Here is a 12,550-nt window from a genome sequence, read left to right as displayed (position 1 = left end):
AACCTCCGCAGCTCTAAAGGTCCCCGATGCTTCTCCCCTTCTGTCTTCCCACCGCAGGGCCCAAAGGGACCCCGGCCAGCAAAAAAACCAAAAAGCCCCCCCAGAAAACCAAAAAGAGGGAAAGAGGGGGAAAACGGCGGGGCACACGTTATTTCAGCAACGTGCCGGTTCTAATCCTGCTAAGAGGTTATAGGAAGAAAGAAAAAAAAATACAAAAATAAACCCACCGAACAAGTAGCGACAAGCACGGAGCAGCCCCAGCACACAGTGTAAACAGAAGCTGCCCCAATCCGGAGTCCAGCTCTCCTGGAAAGCAACAGCACAACATGCTTTGTACACCCCAACAGGGAGCAGCCGAGGGGGAGGTTGTGGTTTTAAGCTTGAGTTGATTCTTTTTTTGCCTTTCTGCAAAAGGCTGAAGTGATCTCGGAGTCTCCAAGCGGCGTTTGCAGCACTGAGCCTGGCCAGGCGGGAAAAGGGATGGGGGAAAAGTGCCACGGGAAGAGGTGGGATTGGGATACAGCAGCCCCCCGAGACTGGCGAGAGGAGGTCCCAGGGCTTTGCAGCTGGGAAATCTGGACAAGGGAAGGGAGAGAGCGCAAAGAAATACCAAAAAATATAAATATAAAAACAATTTGTGTGGAGGAGGAGGAGAATATAGACAGTAAAGTCAGGGTTACTGCTGTCTTCCCCAAAGCAAGAATAATAATTAAAAAAATCCCAGTTGAGGTGACAGTGAAGAGTCCAACAGAATTCCCTTCCCTGGAGGAAAATAAAAATACAAATGAGGTACCTGTTCCACCCCAAAGCCGTCACCCCTTCCCACAGTCACATCAACGCTCCAGCCACTGGTTATTGTCTCTCTGAAATAAAATATTTGGGGCCGGGGCAGGCCCGGAGCAGAAGCCCCATGCACGTGGCCACACCACAGCATGCTCCCAGTGCCAGGAGCCCTCATCCAGTTCCTCCCAGTTTGGGTTGTTCAGCAGAGATCCAGTCTCTCCTCGACCCTGCGAACAGGCGGTACTGTTCAGTGCTTCACAGAGACGGAGCCTTTTCCAGGTCTCACGTGTTTCTCCAGCATTTTTGTTTTAAAAGAAAAAAAAGTTTTTATATATATATATGTACACACACACACACACACACATATATATATATATATAAAATATACAGTACAAAGGAAATATCCATGGAAACAAATGGGGTGGCTGGAAAAGATGCTTAACAAAAAAGCCCAAAATAAAATGAATTCCCAACTCTTCCCCAAACTGACGCTTGCCTTCCCCACTAGTCCTCCAAGACCACAATCTCCACGTTATGGACCTGGTGCTGATGGTCCTCCACATCTCCCACCACTTTCTCCTCAGTCCTCAGCTCTGTCTCCAGGATCACAGCTTTCCCCTCCGACTCGTCTGTGTCCGCTTCAGGATCTGGCGCCGGGTCGATCTCTATGATGGTCTGCCCGTCGTCTGAGGTGCCCTCCACGGCTTGGATGGTGGAAGTGAGGCCGGACTCCATGGCCACCAGTTCCACAGGGTTGACGACGGCCGCCACGTTGGCCAGGGCGCCGCTGTCCTGCATGGCCGCCGAGCTCAGCAGTGCCAGGCTGGAGGACGGGTGGAGGGTGACCGTGTCGGAGGAGCTGGTCTTGGAGGAGGACACCACGGTGGCGTATCGGAAGAGCTGGGAGCCAGACGGCAAGGTATGAACAGTCACCGGGCTGGAGCCTTGGCTAATGGTCGCCACCGGGATGTTGCCCACGGAGAACTGTTGTCCAACAGGCGCGATAGTGATGGGCGAGATGACCGTGAACTGCGGCTGCTGGATGGGGGTGGAGGGGCTGAGGACGGTGGCGGAGGCTGGGCGCTGCAGGCGGGGTCTCTTGGGGGGCTTGGGAGCGCTGACGGGCATCAGCACCACGTTCTGGATGGTTTGGGACTTCGCCTTCTGGTCCTTGGCAAGTTTCTTCTGCTCTTCCAGCTGCCGCTCCAGGTCTGCAAAGAGAAGGGCTCAGCAGGGGCTGGGCTGGGGCCAGCGTGCTGTGGGAGCTGCTGGGGCTCAGGGCTCCTCCACCAGCCGGCACCCCCCGCGCCGGCCACGCCAGGCCTCCTGAACACCCAGACGAGCACGACCTCAGTGTTTCCCTCAGGATCAAGCTGCACTGAAGGGAAAGACCAGATTCTCCTGCCACCCACAGAGACCTGGTCAACGCTCCGCGCCCCTCAGCCGCTTCGGCCGGCTGCCAGCACCTGGGTAAGGAGCAGGCGGTGCTCTGTACCAGCTGGCTAGTCCTGCTGAGGAGATGATGGGCATTTCTGCTCCTCAAGCTGGACCCACCTACAAGGGAGCATGTACAACCCCCCCCCAGGCAGCTGGAACAGCTTCTGGGTCTTGGCTGGCTCACCAAGCACCTGTCCCCGGGGCAGGGAGCAGGACTGCCCGGCCAACAAACCTCCCTCAACCCTTGTCTGTGCGAACATGCGAAGTCAGAAGTAGCACAGTAATCTCATTTATCCAGGGCAGTAGGGGACTAGGACATCCCAGATAAGAACAGGTCCTACAGGACATGGCCGAGGAGGGAGATATACATCCAGCAAGTGGCTCTGGGGAATCCAGGGCAGCTTATTGGCTTCAGCTCAGGGGAAGCCATGCAAGACACCCGATAGCTCCACGCCAAGACAAGCAGACAGCTCAGCACCTCATACACAGAGCAGCCTATCAGCTCGGGCACAGCACAGCACTGCCTGCAGCGGGGATGACGGCAGCGCAGCTCTTAGCTGGCAGCACCTATTCCCTAATGCCGATGGAATCGGACTCGCACCACCAGCACCCTGGCTGCGGCAAAGGGCACGGACTTTGGGCTGTCAGATGCCCCAGGCGACTGCTCACTGCGAGGCAAGGGAGAGGGGAAATTCCACTCAAGCCCTAGGACGGAAAGGCGATTGGGATGCATTTTTGGGGCAGCACGTATTGAACAATAACCCAAATGCGGTTCATTGGGGCTATGTCAAAGGAAAGTCACATCGGTTCCCCAGAGCAGCAGCAGGATGAGAAGCCTTACTGGGCACTGACTGTACCTGCCAGTGTGTAAAGAAACTGTTCCTCTCCTTGCTCTGTCTGGTTTTTCCTGTTGTCCAGAACCTTCTTGACTGTGTCCATTAGGCCAAATGTGTGAGCAACGTTGTTCAAGACCGCAGCATCTGCAAGGAAAGTGCATGGGGACGAGTGCCTAGTCCCACAGGCAGGACTCAGCCAGGTACTCAAAAGATGCTTGTATTACACCAAAAAATTTTCTGCTGTTTTTTGTAACACTACCTCTGCTCTTTCACAAGGGCTAGCTGAACAAGGGCAGACCCAGCTCCCTCATCCTTCTGACATCCAAGGACTAAACAAACCCATTCACATGATAGAGAAAATGAAACGGAGATGTGTCACCCAAGCATCTCAAAATTGCTGCAAATGAAAGCATAATTTGCAATCACAGAGATACAAATGAGCTCTCCACCTACAAATCATCACCCCATGCTGCTGACAGTGTCATTAACATGCCAGCTCCACTGAAAGCTGTGCAAAATTTCTATTATAATCCACTGACTTCAATCACTTACAGCTTCCAAAAGCTGCCACCTACCAGACACAAAGATCCGCCAGCCCAAAGCTAAATTAGAAACTAGAAAAAAAAATAAATAAAATATCCTGGGTAGGAGGAAGTTTGTGGCTACATGGATGTTCTTCCAGCAAAAGCATCAACAAGAGGTGCTCTCAAACCCTCTGCTCACAGGGGCATGTGCTGAGCTGGATTAGGGAACTGATCCACGTTAAAAATAACCCTAATAAGGGGAGTGGAGTTATTTTTGACCCAGATCAGTTCCCTGATCTGGTTCAGCCCCAAAACCAGGTTTTCTGGCACCAGTGAAGACAGAATGAGAAGTGAGAGGGCAGGACCTGTTCAAGCCTGCATTGTCCCAGAGAAAAGTGTTTCACTAACTCCAGTCCAAGAAGCGAATCTGGGCAGGCTTTCCCGAGGGCTGGGAGCTGCGGACAGCGACCCAATGGCCACAGCAAGCCACCAGGGCCATTCCGCTCAGGGAACAAGGTGGCATGTTGTGTCCTCGAGCCTTGAAGCGAATGAACTTTCACAGCTGGGCAGGCTGAGACCGCACCCAGGCTCAGCTCCCGCAGCCCAGCTAACGCGTGGGAACCTGCTCAGCATCCTGACTCAACAGCTGTAAATGGTGGGGATGGACCCTCGTCACTTTTTTTTGCCCACAGCTGCCCTTTGGAGCATCCTTCCCCACTGCAGAGCCAGAGCCTGTGGCTCACAACCTACCTGTCATCTGGAATGGAGACTGACCCAATCTCTGCTGGACGCCTCTTAGGACTTCTTCTATCTCCTTCTGGATGTTGCACACAACCTCTTCCATCAGCCCCACATCAGCTATGCCTTTCCAGAACATCAGCGTGTCCTCTGGCACAAGGAGAGGGGGAAAAAAAAATAAAAATAAAGAGGTCAACATGCACAAGCATTTGGCATTTTTCCCCACAAGGCTACTTTAAACCTTTCAGGCAAGTGGAACTTTGCAAGACGACTTCTAATTTGGCCATTGGGGTGGATACGATATGCAAAAACCCCCAAACCCCAAAAGAAGCAAAACGGACCCAGGCAGCAAATCAGTAACATGTTTCCAAGCAGCACCATGACTTCCAAGGCAACATTTCACATCTTCACATGACGCAGAAAAATCTTTGTTTGAGGAAATTCTGCCTAAGCTTCCATATTAAGCCCAAGAGGGAATGCAAGACACCGCAGCCAGAGAGACACAGCCAAGAGAGCTGCCGGTACGAACAAAACATTGCTCCTTGATGGTTTCAGTTTAGCTCCAGGCTGGCAGACATTTACATCCCGAGAATGAATGAAAAAAAATAATAATAAAAGAAAAAGCAAAAAAAGCCCCTCACTGTAACTAGTAGCAACTGATGTGGGGGATCGTCCATCAGCCACAAGTCCTGCTCTGCCTGCAGCGGTGAGGAGCTCTATTTGCCTGGGAAATGCTGGGATAGCCAAGGGGCTGGGGGACAGCTCCATCATTCCCTAAACTCTCCTCAACTCTCCTTATCCTCAGGATTTCAGTCTCCAAAATGTAACAGGCGAGGAGAGGGGAAGAAGACATCTAACGAGCAGCCTGAGCTTACCCGAGATCTCATCCGTGTCCTTTTTCATGCCTTCCTCAGTGGCCATGGTGACGGCAGCCGTTAGAGCCGAGTTCCACTCGATCCCCTCCTCCATGCTCTCCTCCGACAGCGCGATCTGGGTGATGCTCCCTGCCAGAGAGGCAACGTCAGCTCCCTCTGCGGCACCTGGAGTGCCAGCCCTGAATCCCTGCTTTGCTTTCCACCCCCGTCACCCCTCCCAGGCTCTTTTTCACTCTCGTGGTCAGGTTGTTTGCGCCTGGCTTCTTTCAACCAAATTAGCTAAAAGCAAATATTGCTCCTTCTCATTGGAACCGTGATTGTGAAAGGCTCTGGGGCTTCTGGAGGGGAAACCACGTGCCCTCCAAAAAGCAAACTGGAGTCCTAGTTTCAGAGGAGCAGAAAGGGATTGGAATAAAGAAGGGAACAAACAAGCCTCAGCCCAGCTACCTTTCTCCCCTTGCATCATCAACAGGGCGCTCTGCGCCCTAGAGATGCCCTAATCTCTCAGGAAAGGACAGGGTCAGGGTCCAAGCTGATTTATAGCAGGGAAACAGATCTGACTCGATCCTAAGCTTCTGGATCAAATTTGGAAGTGTGCCAATGTGCTGCCACAGTGAGGTTTTACCGTGTGGCCATGGCGCTTTCCAGGAGATTCTCCTTAGCCGACAACAACTGCCATCTCATCCACCCAAGGCTTCAGAGAAATGTAACCTGCCCAGCTGAACGACGCGATACGGCTGGGAGTAATCTTCTTCCTTAACCTCGGCAAAGAGATCGCTTTCTGCTCTGAAGCACGGGATTTGCTGAGAATTTGCAGTTGGAATGACAATCAAATCCTGTCCAGCCATCACACCCCGCTCAGGGATGTTCAGGTGATGTGGAGCAGGCTGCTCTGGAGAAGGTCAGCATCGAGGTCAGCATCCCTAAATTAATTCCTGAGATTTAGCCCATCCTGTGCCTTTGTAATAGACCCTCAAATAGGAAAGACATCACAAAACACTGCGCGAGCTCTCTCAGGTGTTTGCTCACACGGTGATCCGAGAACAGGGACCCCTTCACAGCGAGCCTCCGCTGGCTCCCAAGGCTGCCTCAAGTCACTGCTCCACACCGGTGGCTTTCCAGCCCTCCCACCGCTGCAGAGCAGAGCTCCCAGCCAGGTGCTGCCGAGACCTCTCTGAGCAGACACGGAAAAGCATTTTCCTTCCCAGAAACCAGAGCAGTCTGCTGAACGGTGGCCCTGCCCTGCTGCGCCTGGGGAGAAGGTGTAAAGTGTGTGTGCCTGGGGTCCACCTGATCTGATTAGCCCAGGGAAGGAGAGCCGTGTCAGAGGGAAACTCCCGCGGTGTTTCCTAACTGGTTTCCTACCGTCGGCTGATGTAGGAGTCTGCACCACGCTCTGCTGCCCCGGCACCGGTGCTCTGGCACTGCTGATCAGGAGATCGAACTTGGTGCTTCGACAGGTGTTGGTGCAAACTTTGTCATGCTGGTAGAAGTCAATTTGTCCCGAGTCCATCATCTTCCTGTGCAGGGAGTGGGGAGAGAACCAGGCTCAGCTCAGATCTCAGCCTGGAGACAAAAGGGAGTATTCCACGTAGGAATGCTACAGCCATGGGAAGCACGGAGGAAGGGAGACCCAGGGCCACTCTGCACACAAAGCATCTCCTGCAGGGCTTTCAAACAGCAAATACAAGCCATCCCCCAGCTTCGCGTACAGGGCTCCAGTCCTGTTCCGCCCCCACCAAGTACCAGGCCCCTCAGGCAAGGCCACTTCTGTACAGGATGAAGAATCCTGCCCCTCAGACCATGGGGCCAGGTTCTCTGCAGGCTGCTGGCCAGGAAACGTGAGGCTCCAGAAGAGCTCCCAAGGGCTGCAGAGCAGACGAAACGCCTGCGTGGGATCCTGCAGCTGCAGCAATGATGCCCTGAAGCTGGACACAGCAGTAGGCAAGTGAAATACCTCAGCATGATTCCTCCGAGGCGGATGGCTCTCTTCCAGTCCTTTAGGGTAGATTTCCCAGCCAGGTGAACAAAATGCTTCGGGCTGATCAATTGGTCATTGAACTGCCAACAAGATAAACAAAGGCTCAGCAAACAGGGTAGCATCACTTTGGGAGACTATTGGGATATCCCACACAGCCAGTCCTCAGCTCACCTAAGCCCCAGCCTCCACCCAGAAAGAGGAGCTGCTTGTCAAATCCCTCCCACCTTACATCCCCTCGGCACAGCAACGCTTGTAACCCCAGAATGGATACGTTTGCAGGGACAATCTGCCAGCCCTCGGCATTCGAACCACACAGCTCTAGCCAAGGACAGCCCTGAAGGCTTTTGTGTGAAGCATGAACCAAATCAGCTGCTCCTGCGAACACACAGAGTCATCGCGGAGATCGTCATGGGAGACTCCTCTAACATCAAATAGCTGAGCAACACCGAGCTGACACAGGTACTCCCTCGGGCATCTGTTCTGTCCTGCTCCAGTGACTAAGATAGTTGCTTGCAGAGGGTCAGTGACGGAGCACTCTCGCTGCAGCAGCGTGGGGCTCAGCCTCAGCGTGTCAGCTGTTACGTTAGCACGCTCCCAGACAGAAAAGGCAGCGGCAGGATTTCTCTTCCTGATGCAACCTGCTCACTGAGGCAGTGACAGGAGTGGAGTATCAGGACACCAAGGGAAAGAGACATGGAAGCAAGGTGCTGGCAGAGCTCAGTACACATCCCCTGCCTGCCTTCAGCTCCAAGTCCCTTGTCAAGCACCAGATACTACTCTGAAACATAAGGGGGGTAACAGACCTTCGCTCCTTAACCCACTCTTCCTCTGCTTCTCCCTGTGCTAAAAAACAGCTTTAGCACTAACAACCCCGCAGGCCACAAAGGCAGCGTCACTCAGCTCCAGGCCAAGGCTCAGATGAAACACAAAAAGTAAGAAAGCCCCGCGGAAGTCAACCAACAGCCCTTGAGAGCAGGAATCTGCTACGAAAACTCCCTTACCTTTACACACTTGACATTAATTCCTGGACAGACAAACTTCTTCCAGAGCAGGATGGCTTTGCTCTCCCCACAGGTGATGGGATAGGCGATTTCAATTTCCTCGTTGGTTTCAATGGTGCTGGGGTCTGAGGGAGAAAGGGGGAAAAATGGATCTTTCCACCCAATAGGCTCAAACCCCCCCAGACGGGTGTTGAAGGCTCACAGGTTTTGAGACCTACGCTCAGGAAACCGAAAGAAGGGCTGATCCCAGTTCAGGGTCAGCCCTTTCTTAGTCTTTTCCAATTATGAGCTCTAATAGCAACTGGCATGTGCTATTTATACAGCAACACTCAAAATGAAGCTCATCTACCAGGAGAATGTGAGATCAGAAATCCAACACATCTGTAAGGGTAGGGGGGTCTATGTCAGTGGGAACAATCTTTGTGGAAACTCTGAAATTTGAAGCACAGATCTCTCCCAGATTTCTTGGTGCTCTGGTATCTCTTTAGTAGTGATACCAGATATTTACCGATAATATATGCTCTTCACATGCAGTTTCTGCTAATACTGCCAAAAGACCCACACCCACACAGGAAGCAGAACACTAGTTGAGATCTAGTGACAGCACCTAACGACAGGAGCCTTTTCCCACATAATTCCTCAGGATGGCAGGGAGCGCTCAGAGCCAGCCGCCTCAGTGGTTCTGAACACCCAACCCAAACCGTCAGGCTGTTCGCTCAGCAAAGACCCAGCAATCGGAGTCCGATGCTCCAGCTGGCGCTGAGATGCAGCCACCATCCTCGCAGCCATCGTGCCTGCCTGCCAGTGTCTGCACACCAAGACTAGGGCGAAATCTTGGCTCCCCTGGACCCCCTGGGAGCCCTTACCATTCATTGCAGGAGAGCCAGGATCTCAGTTCCAGGACTTTGAGACCAAGCAGTAACAGCAGACTCTTATTCCAGAGTATGCCCAGACCCTGCACCCACATCCATGCCTGGGAAACAGCATCTGCAGGGGCAGAGCCAGAAGGAAGCCCAGCGAACTGGAGACACCAGCTCAGCGGCGACCAGCCCTGCGGAGGAGGGGATTCTGCCCGCGCCAAGCAGGAACTCACCGATCCCTTCTTCTAGCTTGTGGATGGTGTGGGTTTCGACGGCCACTACGGCGGTGCTGGCCTCGGAGCCCTCTTGGTAAATCCTGTTGTGAAAGCAGCCATCCATAAACAAACTATACAAATCACGCAAAATTAAGATTCACAGCACGGGGTTAAAAATTCTTTTGGTTTCTTCCCTGCCTGTCCTTGAGGGAGGTGGATTTTGTTTGATACAGTTTCAATCACGGGCATGTTTTTGGCACATACAAAATAGGATAATAATCCCAAGGACTGAAACGCGCAGAGGCGTTCCCAGTCCTGTCATCGCACTCTCCACGTTGCCAGTGCCACCGAAGCAGCTCTGCAGCGCGCTTCCCTGTGGCGCTTCCCTGTGCCTTTTCCTCTGGATTCTGATACCGGCAGTTACCCAGGACAACAGGAAGGAGAGCTCAGTGCCCCAGGATTTCTCTCCCAGCCCTGTGTGACACTGCAGCACAGCTGATCATGCCGGGGGACAGTCGCTGTCAGGCCAACGGCCACCCTGCTCTGCGAATATTATCCAACTGGAGCCAGCACATTTAAGTCCCGATGGATGGAGAGTTAAGATGAAGTGTCTGGTGGCAGCCGCTTATCCGCAGCAGCTGCCAGTGGTACCGCAAAATTCCCTCCATCATCCCAGCTTCATTGTATTTGAGAGGAGGATTATTTTAGGGGAAAGCTGGCACAAAGGCACAGGCGGATCCAGACTCATGGGCACGGACCAGCACGTACAGCAGCTGTGGGGTGTCAAAAACCCACCCTGGGGCCGCAGAGGGATGAGGGAGGCTGGGAGGACATGTGGCCGGGGCAGCACCACGACCACCTCGCCGCTCCCGACCACCTCGCCGCTCCCTTGCTGCCACAGCCGCTGCTGGGCTGCCATGATCCAGAGACAGCGTGGCGACACGTCCCCGCAGGACAGTTTCAGTCCTCAGAGGCGCCGTGACAGCAATGCACACAAAAGCCTTTTTGCATTGTATTTTTCTCTCTGCCGTGTGCGGCACAAAACCGATGCAGCCCTGGGAAACGCAGCGACATGCAGTCCCCACACCAGGGAAATCTCCAGGGTCACCCCCGCCTCCACAATCCCACCCCACACCTCCCCAACACACCAGTAGCACCCAACTCACCCCTGCTGCACCGGCTGGAGCTGCAGGATCACTTGGGTTTTGGTATCCTCCGGGTTCTCCCCTTCGTTTCCGTCACTTGGTACAACCACCACATCACCCACAGGGACGCTCACTTCGGCATTCGCCATCTCTCACATGAAGCCCGGAGGTGGCAGGTGCCGAGGTGCTGCGGAGGGCAAAGCAGAGGCAGGGCTGTAGTGCTGCCGGCGCAGGGAGAAGGGCAGGCAGCCGTCTGGAAGCATCATCCCATCCCACCGCAGCAGAATGGGCTAGCGGGGACCGCAGGGCCAGCAGAGCAAAGCACCGGCTCCGCAGAGGGGACCAGGCGTTTTAAATTCACCACCCGAGTGAAAGCAAGTGCCTGGCAGACCACGCGAGGGTCCCCCTCCCCTGGCACTCACGTCTCACCCAAGGACACAGAGCCCCCCGGTGCCATCCCACTCCGAACTTCCCCAGCCCCGCGGGCTGGCACCGGCCAAGCAAACCCCCACGGTGGGTTTTGGCGAGAGTTTTCCAAAACGGAGCTTCTCTCCCCGGCTGGCAGCACTTCCAGCCGCCCCGGGGATGCTCTGGTCCCTCGGTACCAGCAGCGTGCCTGGGGCTGAGCCTTCCCGCAGAGGAGCCGGTAATTCCCAGAGGCGCCGGTAATTCCCGGCGGCGGCGGAGGCGCAGTGCCACGGGAGATGCTCGCAGGGGGCCACCGAGGTGGTTTCGTTATGGCTGTGGGGCCGGGGCTCAGCCGGGGGCCGGGCAGGATCAGCCCCCCGGGGTCCGGCAGCTCTGGGGAAGCGCTGGCGGCGGGGCAGGACCTCACGGCAGGCGGCGGTGGGCTCCGTGCCCACGGCTGGGACACAGCGGCACAGGCGGGGGAGAGCTGCCGGCGCGGGGGACGGGCCCCCGTGGGTCACCGTGGCTCCCTCCTTGGCCACGTCTTCACCCGCTCAGGGCTCATGGCACCCTGGGCAGGCCGGACCCCTGCCCGGGACCCCCCCCATGCTGGCAGAGCTGTGGGACCCCCGTGGGCCAGTGGGGTCGTGGGACCCCTAGGGGCCAGCAGGGCCATGTGGCCCCCCATGGGCCAGCAGCGCTGTGGGACCCCCGTGGGTCACTGGGGCAATGGGACCCCCGTGTGGGCCAGCAGCAGTGGGGAACCCCTGTGAGCCGGGCGGAGCGTCGGCCGGCGGGGCCGTGGGACACCCCCCCCCCGTGGGGCCGCAGCTTCCTCAGGATTTCCGCCATGGGGGCTGCCGGGGCACGGCCAAAGCCCGTCGGTGACCGGCTCGGGCCCGCAGCGGGGGGTGCCCGGCCGGCGGGGGGGCTGCAGGCGAGGCCCCGGGCAGGGCAGCAGGGGGGCGGCTCCCCCCGCTCCGGTAACGCCAAGGTCCCGGGGACGCCTCCCCCCGCGGGGGGCACAGCGCAACCCTGAGATGGGGGAGGGAGGTCAGAGGTCAGCGCCCCCCACCCAGCCCGCAGCCACCCCTTGAGGTCAGGGGTCAAGGGCGGGGGGGGCAGCGCGGGGCCCCCCCCGCGGCGCGCGGCGGCGGCGGGGCGGGGCTGCCCGGGGGAGGGGTGTGGCCTCCCCCCCCCCCCGCGGGCGGACGCAGCGGCGCTGCCCCCCCCCCGCCCCCCCCCCCCCGCGACGTCCGCCCTCGCGGCGGCGGCACGTACGGCGCCGCGCGCTGGGGCGCCCCCTCCCCTCCCCGACGGGCCGGGCCCCCTCCCGCTCCGCCCCGCCCCGCCCCGCCCCGCCGCGCCGCCGTCTGGCCCCTCCCGGCTCCCGTAGCGCGGCGCCGGCCGCCCTTACCGTCGCCGAGCGGCCGAGTCCGGGGGCTGAGAGAAGGGGGAAGGGGGGGGGAACGGGCCGGGCAGGAGGGCGCATGCGCAGTAGCCGCCGCGGCCTCGGCCGCCAGCACTTCCGGCCGCCGCCTGCCTTAAAGGGGCCGAGGGCAGCGCGGCTGGCGCCCTGCTGCCCCCTGGTGGCTGCCGGCCGCACCGCGCCGTGCCTCCCCCAGGGACCGGGACACGCGTGACGGCGCGGAGTGGGGGGCACGGCCCGCGGGGTGTTCGTGGGGCGAGGGGGCGCAAAGCGGCACCGGGCACCTCCAGCCCCACCGGGGGGTCCCGCGCTTCTAAG

General features: G+C 57.2%; 1 protein-coding gene across 2 annotated transcripts; it reads right to left on the bottom strand.

The window, feature by feature from the left end:
• Nucleotides 1-389: 389 nt before the first annotated feature.
• Nucleotides 390-12,343, bottom strand: GMEB1 (glucocorticoid modulatory element binding protein 1). Of its 2 annotated transcripts, none has more exons than XM_055799511.1 (10): nt 12,221-12,343; nt 10,417-10,582; nt 9,269-9,351; nt 8,176-8,300; nt 7,151-7,254; nt 6,559-6,713; nt 5,194-5,322; nt 4,331-4,468; nt 3,078-3,200; nt 390-1,994 (listed from the first exon to the last, which is right to left on the bottom strand). In XM_055799511.1, exons 2-10 carry the CDS (start codon nt 10,542-10,544, stop codon nt 1,288-1,290), a joined length of 1,692 nt encoding a protein of 563 aa, XP_055655486.1. In that variant the 5' UTR covers nt 10,545-10,582; nt 12,221-12,343; the 3' UTR covers nt 390-1,287. The 2 variants fall into 2 exon arrangements, with proteins under 2 accessions (XP_055655486.1, XP_055655487.1); XM_055799512.1 differs by lacking the exon at nt 12,221-12,343 and adding an exon at nt 9,042-9,162 and having other exon boundaries at nt 10,417-10,468.
• Between the last annotated feature and the right edge of the window lie 207 nt (nt 12,344-12,550).

This window comes from Falco peregrinus, chromosome 3, assembly GCF_023634155.1.
Source record: "Falco peregrinus isolate bFalPer1 chromosome 3, bFalPer1.pri, whole genome shotgun sequence".
In the NCBI taxonomy this organism is placed as follows: domain Eukaryota; kingdom Metazoa; phylum Chordata; class Aves; order Falconiformes; family Falconidae; genus Falco; species Falco peregrinus.
The sequence above is the reverse complement of the archived record's forward strand: the minus strand, read 5'-3'. Positions and strand labels throughout refer to the sequence as shown.

What these genes read in the sequence shown, in the direction of transcription:
- GMEB1 (XM_055799511.1), bottom strand. Translation starts at nt 10,544, where the DNA reads ATGGCGAATGCCGAAGTGAGCGTCCCTGTGGGTGATGTGGTGGTTGTA. An exon ending in TTAATGTCAAGTGTGTAAAG is followed by an intron (nt 7,255 to 8,175) that starts GTAAGGGAGTTT and finishes TCTTGTTGGCAG; the next exon opens with TTCAATGACCAATTGATCAG. An exon ending in GACTCCTACATCAGCCGACG is followed by an intron (nt 5,323 to 6,558) that starts GTAGGAAACCAG and finishes CCTCTCTGGCAG; the next exon opens with GGAGCATCACCCAGATCGCG.